This window comes from Cyphomyrmex costatus, unplaced genomic scaffold (genome assembly GCF_001594065.2).
Source record: "Cyphomyrmex costatus isolate MS0001 unplaced genomic scaffold, Ccosl1.0 scaffold75, whole genome shotgun sequence".
Classification (NCBI taxonomy): Eukaryota; Metazoa; Arthropoda; class Insecta; order Hymenoptera; family Formicidae; genus Cyphomyrmex; species Cyphomyrmex costatus.
In genome coordinates this window covers 2,741,618-2,759,936 of record NW_017280322.1, presented here as the reverse complement: position 1 = coordinate 2,759,936, position 18,319 = coordinate 2,741,618, and the positions used below count along the sequence as shown (strand labels likewise).

The 18,319-nt window shown below is 29.7% G+C and overlaps 1 protein-coding gene across 2 annotated transcripts in view; it reads right to left on the bottom strand.

The window, feature by feature from the left end:
* Positions 1-710: 710 nt before the first annotated feature.
* The window catches only part of LOC108780896 (facilitated trehalose transporter Tret1), an 18,121-nt gene continuing 512 nt past the window's right edge, over positions 711-18,319 (bottom strand). The window contains exons 2-6 of one of the 2 annotated variants that reach the window (XM_018548728.1): positions 12,037-12,168; positions 3,199-3,404; positions 2,340-2,753; positions 1,485-2,062; positions 711-1,126 (exon numbers count right to left, since the gene is read on the bottom strand). In XM_018548728.1, the coding sequence (XP_018404230.1) occupies positions 800-1,126; positions 1,485-2,062; positions 2,340-2,753; positions 3,199-3,404; positions 12,037-12,113 (1,602 nt within the window). In that variant the 5' untranslated portion in view covers positions 12,114-12,168 and the 3' untranslated portion in view covers positions 711-799. Of the gene's footprint in view, positions 1,127-1,484; positions 2,063-2,339; positions 2,754-3,198; positions 3,405-12,036; positions 12,375-18,319 lie in introns of those variants that run through there. The other variant, XM_018548727.1, reaches the window with a different exon arrangement.

Here is an 18,319-nt window from a genome sequence, read left to right as displayed (position 1 = left end):
TAGCAGTAATATCAATAACACTTTGGCAATCGAGTCTATCTTTTAAATAATATAAAATAATAAATGAAAATATTATTTCATAACATTCTTCAATATATCGCTTTTTTAATCTTTTCCCGGAAGTTTTTTTTTTTTAAAAACATTTGATTTACCGCATGCGATCTTGTTCCTCCTTGATGTTCATCTATTCATCTATTCACAAAACAACTTTTCTCCGATGTGTAATTTGCATTAAGTAGCAAAGTAAATCGCGCAAATTATACACTTAAGTCCATGCTATAGCCGGAATTATTCATACGTATGTTAACAAATTTAAAAATTATTTTCAATTATATAGTCCGTTTATATATTAAAAACAATTTATAATTGCACTTTATATCATAGATGTATGTAGAAATGATTGTGTAATTCTTTCTATATAATTTAAAGTATAATATGACAAATAATACATGGAAAAAATGTTATGATTGCTACAATTGAAAATAATGTTATTTTTCGCCCATCGATACGACTTGGTTATAAAACTATTATATGGCTTTGTGTGTGTGTGAGCCATAACCTGTTAAGATATATCCCGTCTTACGATTATCATAACTATATTTTAGTCATGTACCACAACCGAACTATAATTCTTACAACCAAATTGTTTTAATGAATGAAAAATATCATTATTATTATTTGTGACAACCATAATAGTTTTTTACGTGTAGAATATATTTTTTTATCGTGAAAAGAGTTCAAAATGCAATAGTTAATAATATATTTTAATTCGCGAAAGTGTTGCTAGCCGATTTTCGACCTACAATTTACTTTCGTTACTCTCATCGTGTATGATTGCTGGATTCGCAACTGCCCATTTTTCTTTGATGGCCCGTTGCTTCTTCCTTGGTCGATCCTTCAAGTTCTGTATACCGGCGTAATGCTCTTCAATTTCTTGTAAAGTCCTACCTTCGGTCTCAGGTAATATCACATATAATAGACACAAACCAACAAGATTGATCACAGAGTAGAAGAAAATTGTGCCGGGCAGTGACATGCTATTCACCATGTAGAGGAAGGTTTTATTCGCGATCGACGCCATGATGTAGGCAGTCATACCAGCCGCACCGGTTGCGCTGCTGCGTACCTGATGACGAATTCAAAATCGTTTAAAATCAAGAAAAATAAACATTCATAACATTTCTTTTAGGGACGACTGTTAAGAAAGTTAAAGCTCATCTAAGGAGGTACCAAAACTAAATCCAACAGTTAGCAGATTGGCGAATGGTTATTAAACATAATAGTCTGAATTTTGAAGAGTAATTGTTGCTTCTAAATAAAGCATGTAAAAACCAAAGGGTGATTCGGACCTTTTCTGACAATCTAATAGTGTGTAAAAAAGTAGTTTATCAATTAAATGTAAATGGAATTGCAACAATTTTAGGGATTATAGAACTTGAAAATATTACAAGAGAAATATAAATAAAAATGTAGAATACACGCACTTCTACTGGGAACACCTCTCCAGCAAGAATCCAAGGCAGCGTTCTGATGCATATATTTGCCATGAAAGCACCGCCTATCATGAAGGTAGTAGGTATCCAGCTGTATTTGACCCCGTCCACATAATCTGCCTCGTTCAAATAACCATAGATAGCTGTAGTGAGGAAGCATAATCCAGTACCACCGACTGATAGGAAGGTCAGCTTGCGTTTTCCTATAAGGTGAATCGTCAATACGCAGATTATGATGCCTATTAACTGGGCAATGCCCAGAAATACCGTGGCAGTGTAATTGTCGATCGGTGCGTTTAATTTCGCGAATATTATAACGGCGAAAGTCTGCAAGGTCGTGCAGCCGCCGAAGTTACTGATAAAGAATGCTGTAGTGACCAAAGAAAAAGGCAGGTAGAAAGTTCGTTTCATGTAGGCTTGCCAGATTTTTTTCTTATCAGAGCCGGTATTATTGGCCGGCTTCTGAATCGCTTCGCAAAGCGCTCCAAATTCATTATGCACATGAGACGGATTTACCCAACCTCGCAACCAGCAGAGAGCGTGTTCTGATTCCTTGAGACGACCCTTAACTAGAAAAAACCAATTGTATTTAATGTAAAACTTAAAACTAATTCTTAAATACATTTTTATACAAGATTAGGCTACACCTGAAGCAAAAGTTGAAGTTTGCCTATTTTTGCATAGTGAAACAGGTGTTGCGCAGTGTATAATTGCTATATATATATATATATACACACATATATATAATTGTTTTATAATTTTTTTTAGTCGAGAAGAGAGATAAATATTATAATAATATTGGCTATTCGTAATAATTATAAATAAATAATTTGACTAATGACTTACCGGCCAGCCAATGTGGACTCTCGGGCACCAAACATAAAGCGAGAATACAAAGAATCGGATAAATCAGATTGATGATCGTCACCGTTCTCCAATGGACCAAACTGCCGCTTAACATTTGCGTGAAGATACCTAGGATTACTGCCATCGAGGAAGTCGCAGAGAGCATCCCTCGCAGGTAGGGTTGCGTCACCTCGGCAACATAAGTTATAACTGGACCTTCCAGAAGGCCTCCTGTTAGGCCCGTTATCGCGAGCGCCGTAAGCAACATCCCGGGATTGGTGGAGTAGTAAAATATTAACCAGGCTACGACGAACGGTATATTCGCCAGCATCATTGCTCGTTTTCTGCCTAAATATTGCGATATCGGTCCGCTTGCTAAGCAACCGATCGGCACGAGAAATAAGTTCAGACTGCCTGGAAGAGAATATGTTAATTGAAAACATTGTAGAGAGAGAGAGAGAAAGAGAAATATGACAATTATTGATGCAACTAATAAGATTATTGTACGAAATCCAATTAAATTATTAAATTAAACTATAAATGTATATAGTAAATTAATAATTAAAATTAATAATTTAAATAATTAAAATTAAAATAATTTAATAATTAAAATTAATAATTAAAATTAATAATTTAAATATTGAGGTAATTTATAATACGATAAAAACCAACATTATAACTTTTACCGTTAAATTTAATTGATATAAACTTAAATATCTCAATGCGAGTTTTATAAGAAAAAGCGAAAGGGAATCTTTTTGACAGATGAAAGAAAAATTCTATATTTTAAAACAAAAATGTTTTAAATAATTCTGTGTTACATTCTCTTAGCGTGCTATATTAAAAAATAGTTCATTACTGATCCATGTTAATTCCTCCATCGTAACTTTGATATCCGAATCATCCTTCTGTAACGCCGGAATAAGGATAGTTGAGAATCCCAACGTTGTACCAAAAGTAATCAGGAGTAAATTTTTAGCGCCAACTGCGCAACATTGTGGTATTGCTTGTCGAAGTTTAGAAATGTATACTTCTTCATTTGGAATTGATGTTTTGTCATCGTTTCTAAAATATAGAGAAAAGAATTATTAATACAATGTACAATGTACTGAAAATGCAATGATAAGTTTAATACCTAATTTTCTCTTTTAATATTATATATAGATATATGAATTATTATTAAATTAATAAATATTCAAATCTTTTTCCATTGTCAATAATTACTTTTAATGTTTGTCATATTTTTAAATATTTTTGTTAAGATAAAGCAGTGCAATTTTTTTTCCAAACGTGTATAATTTTAAGCGAAATAAAATTTGAATGCAAATTCGGAGCTTCAAGTTTGGAAATCTTAATCTCATTGTGGAGTATACAATTGGGAACTAAATAGAAAAAATAGTAAATTTGTACTATAATATGAAAATTGAATTTAAATTTTATTTCATATTCAGAATTGTATTACGTTTGGAATAATTATGACCGCGAAATCAAGGAAATTATATCATATAATATAATAATAGACTTATTTTTTGTAAGATTAATGACCGTAAAAAAATCATAGCAATGTTGACTCATAAAACATTAATTTAATTTTACAAATATTAATTCCATGATATCATTTATTAAAACGCATTAAATTGATTAATGCAACATTTGATTTGTTTTATTTTTGATAGAAATAGACAATTTTGCGCCTTAAAATAACATTCTCAAGAACTTTAGTAACCATTTGACGCTTTAGGCCTTGGAATTTAACATGCTCGACACATCTTTAAAGTCTACATTGAACTCTCAATCAGTCGAATAAAAGATCTTAAATGGTAGAGACAAGGTAGAAGAAGTCTGACAGTTGCGTGACACCGAATAATTTTTTACAGAATAATGAAATATATGTTTGTAATTAAATGAACGAAGCAAAAGTATACATAAAATTAAGGTATTACACAAATATGACTAATAAAATATAATATTTATCTTATTAGGTATTTGTTAAATCTAGCAAAAAATATATTTAAAAAATACACATGGCTATAAATTATTTATATATAGAATCTTTTGGTAGAAAAATAAGAATAAGATAATTACGCATAATACATATTAATCGATGTAAAATGGAGAAGTAAGTTATTTGCGCACTGAAGAAAATGTATAAGTATACACGAGTTCAATGGAACGCAATTCTTCCATCTCGTTAAAGCATAATCAACGATTTACAAGACCCTTTCACTTGACGTAATCAATTTGCTTTCGGCAACAATCTTTATGGCGAAGTTGGATTTAGTCATTCTAAGTGCCAAAAGGTTATATTATTTTCTTTCTTTCTTAGAGTTACATATTAAAAGAAAAATTTGTATAACTTTAAGAGATGTTTTTTTGTGCAAAAATTAAAAAATATCTCCAGTTCTTTGGTAAATCGGTTTTGGATTTACGACTTGTTATTAATCAAAACAATACGCAGGTATAATTTTATGCTATATACTTTTATGTTAATCTATTTCATATCATAAACAGTATTTTTTGCATGCAATATTTTTCTATTAATATTTACCTACAAATAATTTTTGTTATTATAAAAAATTTCCGTAAATAAATTAGAAATGGAAAGCTCATCAATAATTCTTTTGTTAGAAGAAATTATGAAGATTATTTTCTTTCTACTTAATTCTATTTAAATAATAGCAGTTTATTTGAAATTCGCATATAAAATAAATTATAAAAAGAATGTTATTCTACGAGTGACAGTACGGAATATTTCTGAAGCTATACATGGAAAAAAATAAAAAAGAAATTTGTTCATCATAATGGTTCTCACATACAGGATGCAATAATGCTTATTGCCATATGGCAGAAGCTAGCGCAGTAGCCAATTATTCTTTCGCTTTTATGAAAAAGTGATAAATTGATTGGCTCTTGCGCCAATTTCCGCCACGCGATAAGCATTGCCGTGTTCTATGCACAGAACCATATAAGATTTTGAAATAATCCCGCAAGAGAATATCCGCGAGAAGAGAAAGAGACGAAGAACCGGTTTACGATGATCCACATATTGTACGTATATTGCGCAAACGTGCAAAGAAGCGCAATTATATAAGCAATGACGTTTGAGGAACCTTTTGTGCTGAATCGTGCTGGTTTAAAATCGTTGCAACGAGCGTTACGCGAAACGCTGGCGAACAATGCAACGATTAGTATGAGTTATTTATGCGAGGTCGCGCGTTAGTCGGATATAGATATATTTTTTTTACGTTCTCTTGTATTCCCACGTTTTATACTTTCCTTGTTTCTTTTTTAATGTTTTGTGCTCCGGTAAATTTGTAGGTTCGCGAAATCGATGCGTAGCATTGGCTTTAGACGAAGTGTGTCGCTCACCAAGTATACGTGCCGTTCTCTCATTCTGAATAAAACGAGCTCAACGATGATGTAACATCACCAATCATGTATTGCAATCCTGTTTTCCACTTGCTCAGGAACATACCTAAATGTATCCGTTGCCCTTTCCCACGTATACTTGTGTATACTCTTCTCATTTTTGCGTGCAATTATATCTACGGAATTGATAAAAATATGAAGACCCGTACTTTTACAGGATGCGTCTGACAACAACGAGATAGATAGATAAAACTTACAAACGTATTTTTCTAAAAAAAAATTAATAATTTTTTTTTTAAATAGTTAAATTGTTTGCATTTTTGTAGACGACTTTTTAAGTCTTGATGTCAACTGTTCCTGTAATTTTAATAATTACAAAAACAGTTGCTTATAGCTTTAATAATCTTAATCATTAACTCGTTAAGCTAATAATCTTAAATTTAAATTTAATGATCTTAAATTTTTCATGTTTTAAAATATGTTTTTTAGAAAATGGAAACGTAAGTAGAATTTAAAAATCCGTAATCTAAGTTATGAAACTCTCAACTGAGAATGCCATTTGAATTATGTTTATCGAAGGATTTATTGTTGATCCATACCTGCAATTAGTGACATTTAGTTCGATCAAATATGATGTGATTTTAATTGCGCATGAAATATGCCAACTGAATGTTCTTCGCTAATAACATACGTCTATTTTAACGCTAGTCCGCTTTTATGTGACATTAATTGCCTTAGGCATTAATTATCCGACAAATTTAAACTTTCTTTGTTACCATAAACTAGATATGAAGGTAATTCTTATGGATCGTTTGCCACTGAAAGCAAATCTAGTAAAATTATTCTGTCGTGTTTTTGAAAATTGTTTTAGGAGTGCTGAAAATGACATTTTTTCGTATTTTTTTTTTAAGTTAAAATAGCTAAAATATGTAATGTAATATGATTGTTCTGTAAACAAATTCATTTTTTTCTGTGCCAAAAGATCTGGAAAAGTCATATACAATATTTTTAGCTGCTTTGTGTAAGAAGTTACAATTAATAAACAATTTATTAACATATATGTAAATACATAATAATTAAAACCTGACAGTTACAGCTTTTAAATTCTTAATGCAGATTAACTTTATTTCTTATTTAACTTACCTTTCATCTTTTTTTAGTTCTAAAAAAGATTTAAAAATGATGAAAAATAAGTTAAACTACTTAAAATTAAATTATATTGGTGGAAACGGGTATAAGTCCAATTTTCTCAAAGGTTTAACGTAATAGAGCAATTTTATTAACAGACTTTTCTCAGCGACTAAAACACCTTGTCTGATTCGTGATCTAAAATGTGTATTGAACAATGTCACAGGAGAAAATGAGATTTTCTAAAAGACTGTCCACACACACAAAGACTCGACGCAAATCGTTTGATTCTCAGTAAGTAATTAGATCTTTTGGTCACTATTTTGCCATTTATTTTGCAACAAAGAATATGAGGATGTAACAGAAGGCCTGTTAGCCGAAGCTCCATTATTTGAATGAATCCAGTATCCGGATGCTCTATTATTCGAATGTTTGCGTAATTACTTTTAAAGAATAAATTCAAATGTTTGCGTAATTTACTTTTAAAGAATAGAAACGTATCCTTTTTATGTCGAAATGTTTGTGACATTAAACAAATTACACGAAAATTCGCTCGTATTCGAACAAAAATTCTACTATACTATTACGTGTATATAACGTGCCCTCTATTATATCTTTTTTTCACCGGAAAATCTTCGCCAGTAATATTTAAATAATTCGTAAATGAGATTTGCATGAATATTCATAAAATACATACATAAGAAACATATACAGAATATATTGCTCTGCGTCATTCTTCTTCTTATAGATAATATCGTTTCATGAGATTTCTCAAGCAGAATAAGTCACGGTAACGTTAAAATGAATGTGTTTGATCAAATAGTGACTTTTAATTATTCATTATATATTTTTATATTTTTTAATACTTATTTTAAAACCATTTTGATGTCATAATGACTTTTTTCTGTTTGAATTTCTATCTCGAGCTGTGTTGCAATCTATCACATGTCAACTAATTGTCAAAAGCGAAATACTGTGAATACTATAGTTGAGTGAAGATATTATCTTCGTCAATTAGTACTGTCATTACGCATTACGTGTCGTTTCATGTCGCATAGTGGTCATGCCACGTCTGCAAAAGTGCGGTTTTCCGGGATCTGATCGCGCTGGGTCAAGGTTTTTCATGACACGATCTATTAATGTCACCGTCGAAGACTCATAGTGATATTGCTAAAACGATTATTAAAGAGATTTCTCGCCATCATCCGATTGCATGCAAAACCAACTTCGTCTCGTAGGGAGCTCAGATTAACGCGCAGGATGTTAATTAATCGCGCGAAGGCGGTATTAATACAATGAGATTGTCGGACGGTGACCTATTTGCGAACAGCAGATTATAGTCTGCTGTCACTTAATAGGCGTTAAGGTAATTAGTCTTGAGATTTGTAATTAATGGCTTTCAATTGACGGTGCATTGTTCGATTAAAATATTAAATTCTTACACATATATTTTTTTAGTACACACAAACATACACACATATATATATATATATATATAGATTTATACATTAAAAAAAATTGTTCTCATTAAACCAATAAGAATCCAACAAGAATGATAATTTTATGAAGACAAATAGAATTTCTGATTACAAGAATTAGAAATTTTGTTTGATTTTATCAAAATATTATTTTTATTGGGTCCTTTTATTGGTTCAATCAGAACATTTTTTTCTTAGTATGGAACTTTGCGTTATAATTCTCTGTTTACGCTGCATAGAAAGCAAATTTAAAACACTTATTTCTTTGCAATAATTATTAAAATTTGATAATGATATCGCGACTTAACTAAGAACCCGTGTCCAGATACATAATCTATCTTGAGGCTGTCGTGCGTACATGTGGCACGAGACACGTAAACATATCTTTTGATCTTATCTCTCAACAAGATGCAATTTATATTTCAATTTGCATCTTTATCCCGGATTTTCCATTTGCATTTTTATTATCTAATTTTATATTTATAAAATAAGCAAATTGTTTTTCACTTGCTGATCATCACGATTAAAAGAATGAAAAGTCGGTAGACGAAATCCATTTTCGAAAACTTAGACCGATGTTTATATTGAGCACTATATTTCTGAAATATCATTGGTTCTTATATTTCAGACCATTTTAAGTACAATTTTAAAATATCATGAACTAACCATAGGTTGTAAACTGATAATCCATTTTTATTTCAAAATCTTAAGTTTTGAGCTTTCAAAAGCCAGATACTGATTGCGTTCGAGTAAAATTTTGTTCTTCATAATATATATTTACGATCATTAAAAATGCTCCTGATGAAGAATTTTGTGAATCGAACAAGCGATTGATTATCAAGAAATACGATTTTCTGAAGATTTATAATTATATTAAGATCGGACTAGGAATACCGGTCTAGAATTGAACTTATCAAAACGAAGAAAATACATCGTCACTTTTGGTATTTTAACCAACTGTTTTAATTAGAACAATTTTTCATATTCTAGGGTATGCAAAAATGTCGAATCCATAAGAATATCTCTTGCTCTTTTTTGTATTTTAATTGTACTGATTCGATGATATCTCTCTCTCTCTCTCTCTCTCTCTCTCTCTCTCTCTCTCTCTCTCTCTCTCTCGCTCATATTCGATAATCGGTTACGTTATCTTTAGTCTAATACCAAATGTGAAATATGTGTATTACGTAAGTAACCGCGATAATAATTTAGACTTTGCAAGAACGAATAAGGCAATTCTTAGGGATGATGAAATAACTGGCAATTCAATAATATCTTACTTCCTGCAATTTTCTTAACGTTCTGCAGTTTCACCTGAGTCTGCAAATTTATATATTCGCAAATGAGTTTAAAGTATCATCTCTTTTTTTCTGTACAAAATTCAAGGATAAAAACACACAAGTTTATCAAAACGTATAGTATAAATTCAATCTTAGAACATTATAAATTTTAATGAGCGGCGAGAGAGAGAGAGAGAGAGAGTAGAGAGAGAGAGAGAGAGAGAGAGAGAGAGAGAGAGAGACAAAGAGGAAAAAAGAAAGAGAGATATTTAAACTTATATCATGTGTACTTAAAAGAATAATCAATAGTTTTTTACTTTTAATTATTTTGTCATTTTTGTTGATATTTTACGCATGAAAGTTTTGTATACATTTCACAAAAAATCAAAGAATTTTCAACAAAATTTTGTATAAATTTTAATTTAATTTCAGCGATTTTATATAATAAGTGAAATGAAAAAAAAACAAAATTATTAACAAATCAATTAAACATTTAATATAATATTTTTATATTTATAAGAAATATAAATAAATATTCCTGTTAAGTACAAAATACTGTTAAGTATTTTTTACTTAACAAGTAAACAATTTATAATAAAACATTTTTTATAAATCATTTTTATAAAAATTTTTTATAAATCATTTTTATAAAAATTTTTTATAAAACATTAAATAATATGTTAAACCACACTCATTGAATAGCTATACAAATTTGAAAAAATGCTTGCCATGGACTTGCCTACTTGCATATCGAACAAATCTTATTGTTAGAGAATTCCTCGATTTATAATAGTAAAGAATCTCTCTCCACTCACATTTAAAGCAGAATTGCTGGTTTTGATCTCAAAAACCCCCTAATGCGAAATTTTGCCGAAATTGGAAGATTTTTAGGACTTTCATCGCGTCATATTGGTTCGGTTATTTTAAATTTTCAAATTTTGAGTCCGGATTCGAAATCAGCGACTCCTAAATTCCGCTCGTGCAAAAATTTGTCAAAATCGGAAAACCTTCAAATTTTCATAACATTTCTATCCACCATATTGGTTCAACCATTTTAAAATACCAAATTTTGAATCCGGATTCTAGATCAGCGACCCCGAAAACTCCCGAATACGAAGTTTCACCGAATTCGGAGGACTCTAATAACTGTATTTTCATAGAGGATTATATCATGATCACGTAAAAACGAATTTTATTATGTTTATTGATTATTATTGTATATATGTGTTTATTGATTATTTATTATATATTTATGATTTATTTCAACATATAAAATTATAATATTCGCGTCAAGTAAGAATAAGATAAATACAAACTTATTTATCATATTATTAGTTTCGTTGTACAATAATTTAATTATTTGATATAGTTTAAGATTTGATAAGATATGATAAAATTGCGGCTGAAGATATGTATTGATCTTGCGGAAATTCGCGAAATTATGTTATTGACGCGTTTTTCTTGCTACAGAGGAAAACCTCTTAGGGGATCCCCTGAAAACAAATTGTAGATGTGGCGCTGATACCTTGAATTTTATTTTTAATTTTTTAGATCCGGTCACTTCAAGGTCGATTAATACGCATAAGTATGTTCACGATTGGGAGGTCATATGCGCAGTTGGCGTGAAATCGCCGTGAAAGTCGGTGAACTACATCTTAAATAATGAATTCTCCGGTTTTCGGTTTGTTTTCATTTCCATATTATTAATGCTGAGTTCCTTTTATATATCTTGAATATTTGCATTAAAACTGTCATGTAATGCAAATGAATAAGGTTTGTCGGCCGACTATAGTATACACTAGACTGACTAGACTCGTGAATACTAATTAAGGAGATTTCGGAATAAATATCAATTAAGGTTAAAGAAGAGAGTTATTTGTGATTTATATATAATTACATAAACTCAATTTTTTTTTTAATAAAAGAAAAAATAATAGCACATTTTACCGAAAAATATCTACTGATTAATGATGCATCCGGAATCTTACACAACAGTTTTACATAATTAAAGAAATACTACATTCTCTTTCAATCATTTACTGTTGAACAAAGTTCCATAAGTCAAGATCAATAAAGAAAGATTGTATGTACTATTATATTTGTAAAAACTTTTTCGTTTATATTTACGTGAACAGTGATATTCTTTATCTCTGTGTATCTTTTTACGAATAATTTTATCGTTTTAAGAAAATTAATATTTTTTTAAGATTTATTTTCTAGATACTTATGGTTACTTTTAAATAAAAATCTGAATCACTTTATAATTAATCTTAAAATCTTTACCAGAAGAATATTTGTTTATGTATAATGACGTTTTTTCTATTCGAAAAGAACTTGTAGTGTTGTATCGGGATTAAAAAGAAAACAATTTTTACCGGGAGCATCTCACAAATCAGTGAAAATCAAATGTAAAATTAAATATGAAGTTAAAGAAAAAGAACACACCTTTTTCCGTTCTCCATGTGCTCGGAAGCTGCCATTTCAGTCGGACCTGCTCGTTCAATTTTCACGTCTTCACGCATGTCGATTGTCTTGCATATCGAAGGACGATGTAACCGATACGATGAGGATGGCCTTCTTTCGAAGTAAAATAATGTACAATCAGATTCTTGCACGATTGCGGAGATAATTATGATTCTTCATCATTTGTTCCCAACATACAATCGGTCGAAACTTGCTTAGGGATTAATATACAGGGTGTCCGGGAGAGAGACGAATGACGCTTAAGGGGAGATTCTTGAGATCATTTTGAGACGAAAATTCTAATACCAAAATGTTGAGACTATAATAACTTTTGAATTATAAGTGTTTAAAATTAACGAATCATATCGTCTAAAGCTGGCGCGCTCAGAAGCGGCACAATGTAAAGTACTAAACGCGAAAGCTGACTTATCAGAAATTCTTTTGTATATCATCCGCGCACAACTTAACTCTAATAGATTTTTTTTGGAGGCATTTAAAAAATTATATTTATTGGAAGCCAGTACGCAATCGGTATACAGGTATCGGTATTACACAATCGCATTGTTGAAACAATTGCAAGGATATCACCCGATATGATAATCAATATGAAGTTTATTGAGACGCGCAAGATTATGCATAGATACGAATGGAGTACAATTCGAACATTTATTATAATATACATAATTTATTTTGTAAATTAATTATCATAAGATTAATTAATTATCATAAAATTGTACAAATGATTACAATTGTTCATAATTAATAATTTTATATTATTCATATAAGTTCCTAGTTTCTCCGGATTATTTTAATAAAAATGTTTAAAGTGTATTTGAACAAAGCATTTGTAGAAATATCAATAGAATAAAATCTTATATTCATATATGTAATCCTAAAATCAATATTGACAAAAGAAGTAAGTTTTCGCGTTTAGTACTTTGCGTTGTGCCACTCCTGAGTGCACCAACTTTACACAGTATGATTCGCGTTAATTTTAAACGCTTATAATTCAAAAATTATTATAATCTCAATATTTTGTAATTAGAATTTTCGTTTCAAAATGATCTCAAGAATCTCCCCTTAAGCGACATTCTTCTCTTTTCCGGACACCCTGTATATATACATATACATATATTACATGTATGCAGTGTGTTGTAACAGATACATACCTTTTGAAAAATATCTAATTATCTAATTATAGATACAGGTACTGTGTAGGAATAGTACTTAGTTACAGGCATAAATACATTTTTTTAAAATCATTTAAGTGTAGATACGAGTACAGGTATTTCCGTCTGAATCTAAGTACTGCACTTAGGTATTGCTAATAAAGTATAACCTAAATACTGTACCTAGGTACTTATATCTATAGGTATAGTATTTACAATATTGATATATTACCTATGGGTAGTTACGATACTGACATTATGAGAACGAGAGGAGATTCACAGATTGTTGCAAGCGGATTTACTTTTACAAAGAATTGCTCTAGAGCGAATATTTATACCGAATTTAATAAATTTATAGTAGGGATGAGTGATACAGCGCTGATATTTTTGAACATTTTTCTCGATATTTTGTACCGATATTTTATCTTTCAATATTGACATTTGAACATGAATATTAAACTTCAGATACGGTCCATTAAGTCTACACCCACACACACATGTTAGTTTATTTAATACGGGATTAAGATAATATTGAATTTTCATTATTTATCATATTTATTATATGTATTGTAATAATGCAATGTATAACGAAAGATTAAAATTACATAAGAAAATAAAAAATAAATTGTAAATATACACATAGACGTATGTATTACAATTAATACTATCCTATACAGCAGTTCTCTGAGGGATGTGTCCTAGAAACGTACAGCAGACATTTTAAAAACGTTTCCGTGTCTTTTGGATAAAGATAAAATGTAGTGTATGTTATATATATATATATATATATATATGTACACTGTAAAAAATAAAATGTTAATTTTAACTCAAAGACGTTATGAGTAGATTTTCTGAGACATGCAAAAATGTTAAAATATTAACATAAAAATGTTAATTTTAACATTTTTGCATGTCTCAGAAAATCCTCTCAATGTCTTTGAGTTAAAATTAACATTTTATTTTTTACAGTGTATATATACTATTTGTATATAGTACTAATTGCAATAAATAACAATTAAAAAAAAATTTTAATTGAAATAGTTTTTAAAGAAGATTGCTAAAATAGCTTCAAAAACGATCGTCAATCTTTTTTTTTTAAAAAGAGATCAATATTTTGCGTATCAATACGCGTATCGATATGCATATTGATGCGCGTATCATGTATGAATCACGTACCGGCAAGAATGATGTCTCCCGGCGTTCGGTGCGCGGCGCTACACTGGTACGAAGCGCACACGTACGTGTGTTACTGGAAGCAGAAGAGGTAAAGAGCGCGAAGGTTTTAAATACAAAACAAATAACGTTTTATACCAAACATATATTGTTTCAATGAAACAAATTTTAGTCAAATAAATAGGAATATTAAAGAAACCTTTTTCTTTGTGTATTATGTAAATTAAAATTTTGAATTTATAAAAATATGTATATAATTATGAAAAAACTATGTCTATACTTTATTTCGCATTATATTATATCATATTCCTGGAATGTAATCTTCTTTCTTTAGGACTCTGTTCTTTAAGAAAATGACATGATGTAGTTCCAAGAAACAGACTAGTGAGAGTCAACTTGGTTAATAGTAAGTTATAATCTCCGTTTATTCGTTTAGTGTAACAATTTGAACGTTTCGACTCTACTTTGGAGTCATCCTCAGCACACAACACTGCAAGTCCTTTTTATATGATTGAGAGAATGTCACCATCAAATTTACAGATTTGATGTACAACCTCAAACATAAAAGAAAAAGTCATATTGTAAAACGATGGATCAAAATTTACACAATATATAGGATACAAATGCAAAATCCATCGCAGAAGCATAATCAAAGTTCACATCTTATATTACACATAACGTTGTAATATATAATTTTTAGAGTATTAAAAATTTTTATGCACAATTACAATATTTTGTACATAATAAAATTATTATTATGAATATTGACGAGCGCAAGACACCAATTTCACTCGTACTAATAATAAATGTGTAAGACACCGCGAGCCGGCATCACGTCCAATAAAATTACGCTTTCTCTCTCAATGTCTCAATCGTGCGCCTTGCGCTAAGAACAGAATATCGGAGCGCCCCCCACGACTTCCTCCCTTTGCGCTTCTCACCTCCTCCGCGCTTCTAGTAATACGTATGTATGCATTCGGTACAAGTATACAAGTGTAGGCACCGCGCGCCGGGGGACATCATTCCTGCCAGTGCGTGTACATAAAAATAAAAATATCGAATCCGTGTCAATATTCGCAACATTGCAAATTATCTAGCTGATATTTTGTTATGTCAATATTTCTGCTCACGATAGGAAATATCGAGATTTTTTTCTGTATCATCCATCTCTAGCTCACGTTCAATTTATTCTAGCTTCAGCATTCACATTTGTATAAAGATATATGTGATTTTAAGAAGCAGAAGCGATATTGATATCTTACATTGAATAGGCGAAAGGTAAATGAACTGAAAAAAATTGATGGAAATTTATTCTGTATAAAGCTCTCTCTCTTATCTAATCTTTGAAAAATTAACGGTAAGAACATGATATAATTATATATACAAGATACACATGTATGATTAATGATTTATTAATTTTAATTAAATTGATAGATATTAGTCTTAATTGGATATGATTAATGATTTACTTTACTGTACTCAATTTAGTTTATTTAATTACATATTTATGATTGTGTGTGAAACAAATAATCTAATTAGTAAAAGAGCTGATATGTGAAATGTCTTATGACAAATTTGACTTATGAATTTTTTATGCAATATGAATTTAGAATACAGTTTCTTTCAATAAATATATTAACCCTTTGTGTGTGTGTGTGTGTGTGTGTGTGTTCCACTTGAGTGGTATACACAAGGTTTCTTTTATTATATTTTGCTAAGTATGCTACAGATTTTTTATCAATAAAGATGCATACATTTGTTTGTTATTGTTCTATTTTTTTAACATATTCCGTACTATATGTGTGTCAACTGATCGGTGACTTATACTAAACTTTCCGTTTAAGTTGTTTGATAATTTAATTATAAAATGAAACGAAATTATAAAATAATTTTTGCAATATATTGATACATTATAGGTCTTCTTTTTATACTAATAATTTAATTTTTCAACCATATTATGAAATATATTGTACGTTATTTAATAAACGTAAAAGATAAGCAAAAATACTGTGAGTCACATAATACTGACGCACGCGGAATAATTAAGTCATTCAAAATTAATCTAACATGGTATGTGCGTTAATGAGTACTTTCAAACTGCTTAACTGATATATTTATGGCATTTCAATATACTCGATTGAATGTCAGTATAACATTGTACATGACTTCTTCGAAACAAAATATGTACGCTATGCACGGTTTCAGATAGAGTTAAGTCAATTTTTCAATACCATGCCGATGTTCTAGTATCTTATAATAATTCATGGTGATATTTTTCTGTCTGCGTATTTCAAAAACAACTGATAAAAACCAGAAAAACATCTTATGAAAACTAGAAAAAGAACTTATGAAAAATTTGCGTAACACTTTAGCTTTTTCCGTCTGTGTTGAGTAAAAAATAGCAAAAGTATTGTCTTAAACTCTATTTATGTAATATTATATAAATCGAATTTAGGGCTCCAGTGAATTAAGTCAAAAGCATGCCTTTGCATATAAAACATACATTTCGATCCAATACTTGGATTTTTTCAATGTGATAATAATTAATTTATTATTATATTATTATATAACGTTCGCGTTCTATAATAATTTAATTCACTAAATAAATATAACGGTCGTAAAATTCACGTAGATCGGATTGTGTAAAATTTCAACAAGAGAATCATTATACTTCCAGGTTTAATGATCATTGTTTGTAGCATTCTTAAGATGTTGACAGTTCGGTCGTGAGTCTCACCTGGAAGTATAATGATTCTTGTTGGAATTTTACACAATGGTTCCGTGATACTGCATAAACAATCTACGTAAATTTTACGACTGGTATATATTTATGGCAAATTAAATTATTATATTATATTATAATATATATTATAATAGTGGATCGAAATGTATGTTTTATATGCTATTTAATGTAATAAATTATGAATCTGGCGATAATCCGTAAACCTTCTAATACTTTGAAAATAATATCCGTGAAAGCTTTAAAAGTATTATTAAAAACCTATATTTGGCTCACAAAAAAATGTTTTTAAGTATTTATTTATATAGCCGCGATTGGTAACATTTAACATCATTTTAAGATGTCTTATGTGCATTAATACATATAATTAAATTGCTTGTCAATTTAATTTAAGATATTATTCGCCTCTTAGTTCACATAGAATTATTTTAACACTAAAAGTCCAGTTTGACCGTTCAGAGCTTTAGTTTCCGATTTGTTATGTAGCAACGTTTAACTGTCATTAGAAAAAAACGGAAGCTTTTACAGTCGACTAATAGCTCTCGAATTAAATACGGATGTGTTGTATCGATGATTACGGTAATTGGAACACAACTTGTATCGTCGTGTGCATGAAATGTCTAATTTTATAATTAAGAAGCACTCATTGTACGTTTTGATTAAAAAAATTTTTATTATTTGACAGAATTCCTTTTTTTTACTTTGAACGTTTGCCAAGACTACGAAATATCATTGAGATAACGCGCGAATAAAAAATATTATATTAAATTCTATTCTTTTTCCAATTAAGAATTTTATATTTATTATCAAAAGACAATGAAATTTATGTTACAATTAATCGGTCAAGGACACAAAAATACAAAGAATTTTTGAACATATTAATTATATGTATATGTATCTCATAACTGTTATATTTTAAACATTGAGAATGATACGATCAGAGTCGAAACATTCGTTTAAAATTTATTTTTGTTAAATTAAACGAATTTATTAGACTCGTAGCCTTTCTTCTGTATTATTATTAATTTTTATTGAGTAATAAGTAATTTTTATTTACTTATATTTATATATATTTAAAAAAATTATTATAACTAAATTTGTTCATGCATGTGATAGATACGTAACAACACAATATACAGTGACACTACACACACACACACACACACACACACACACACACACA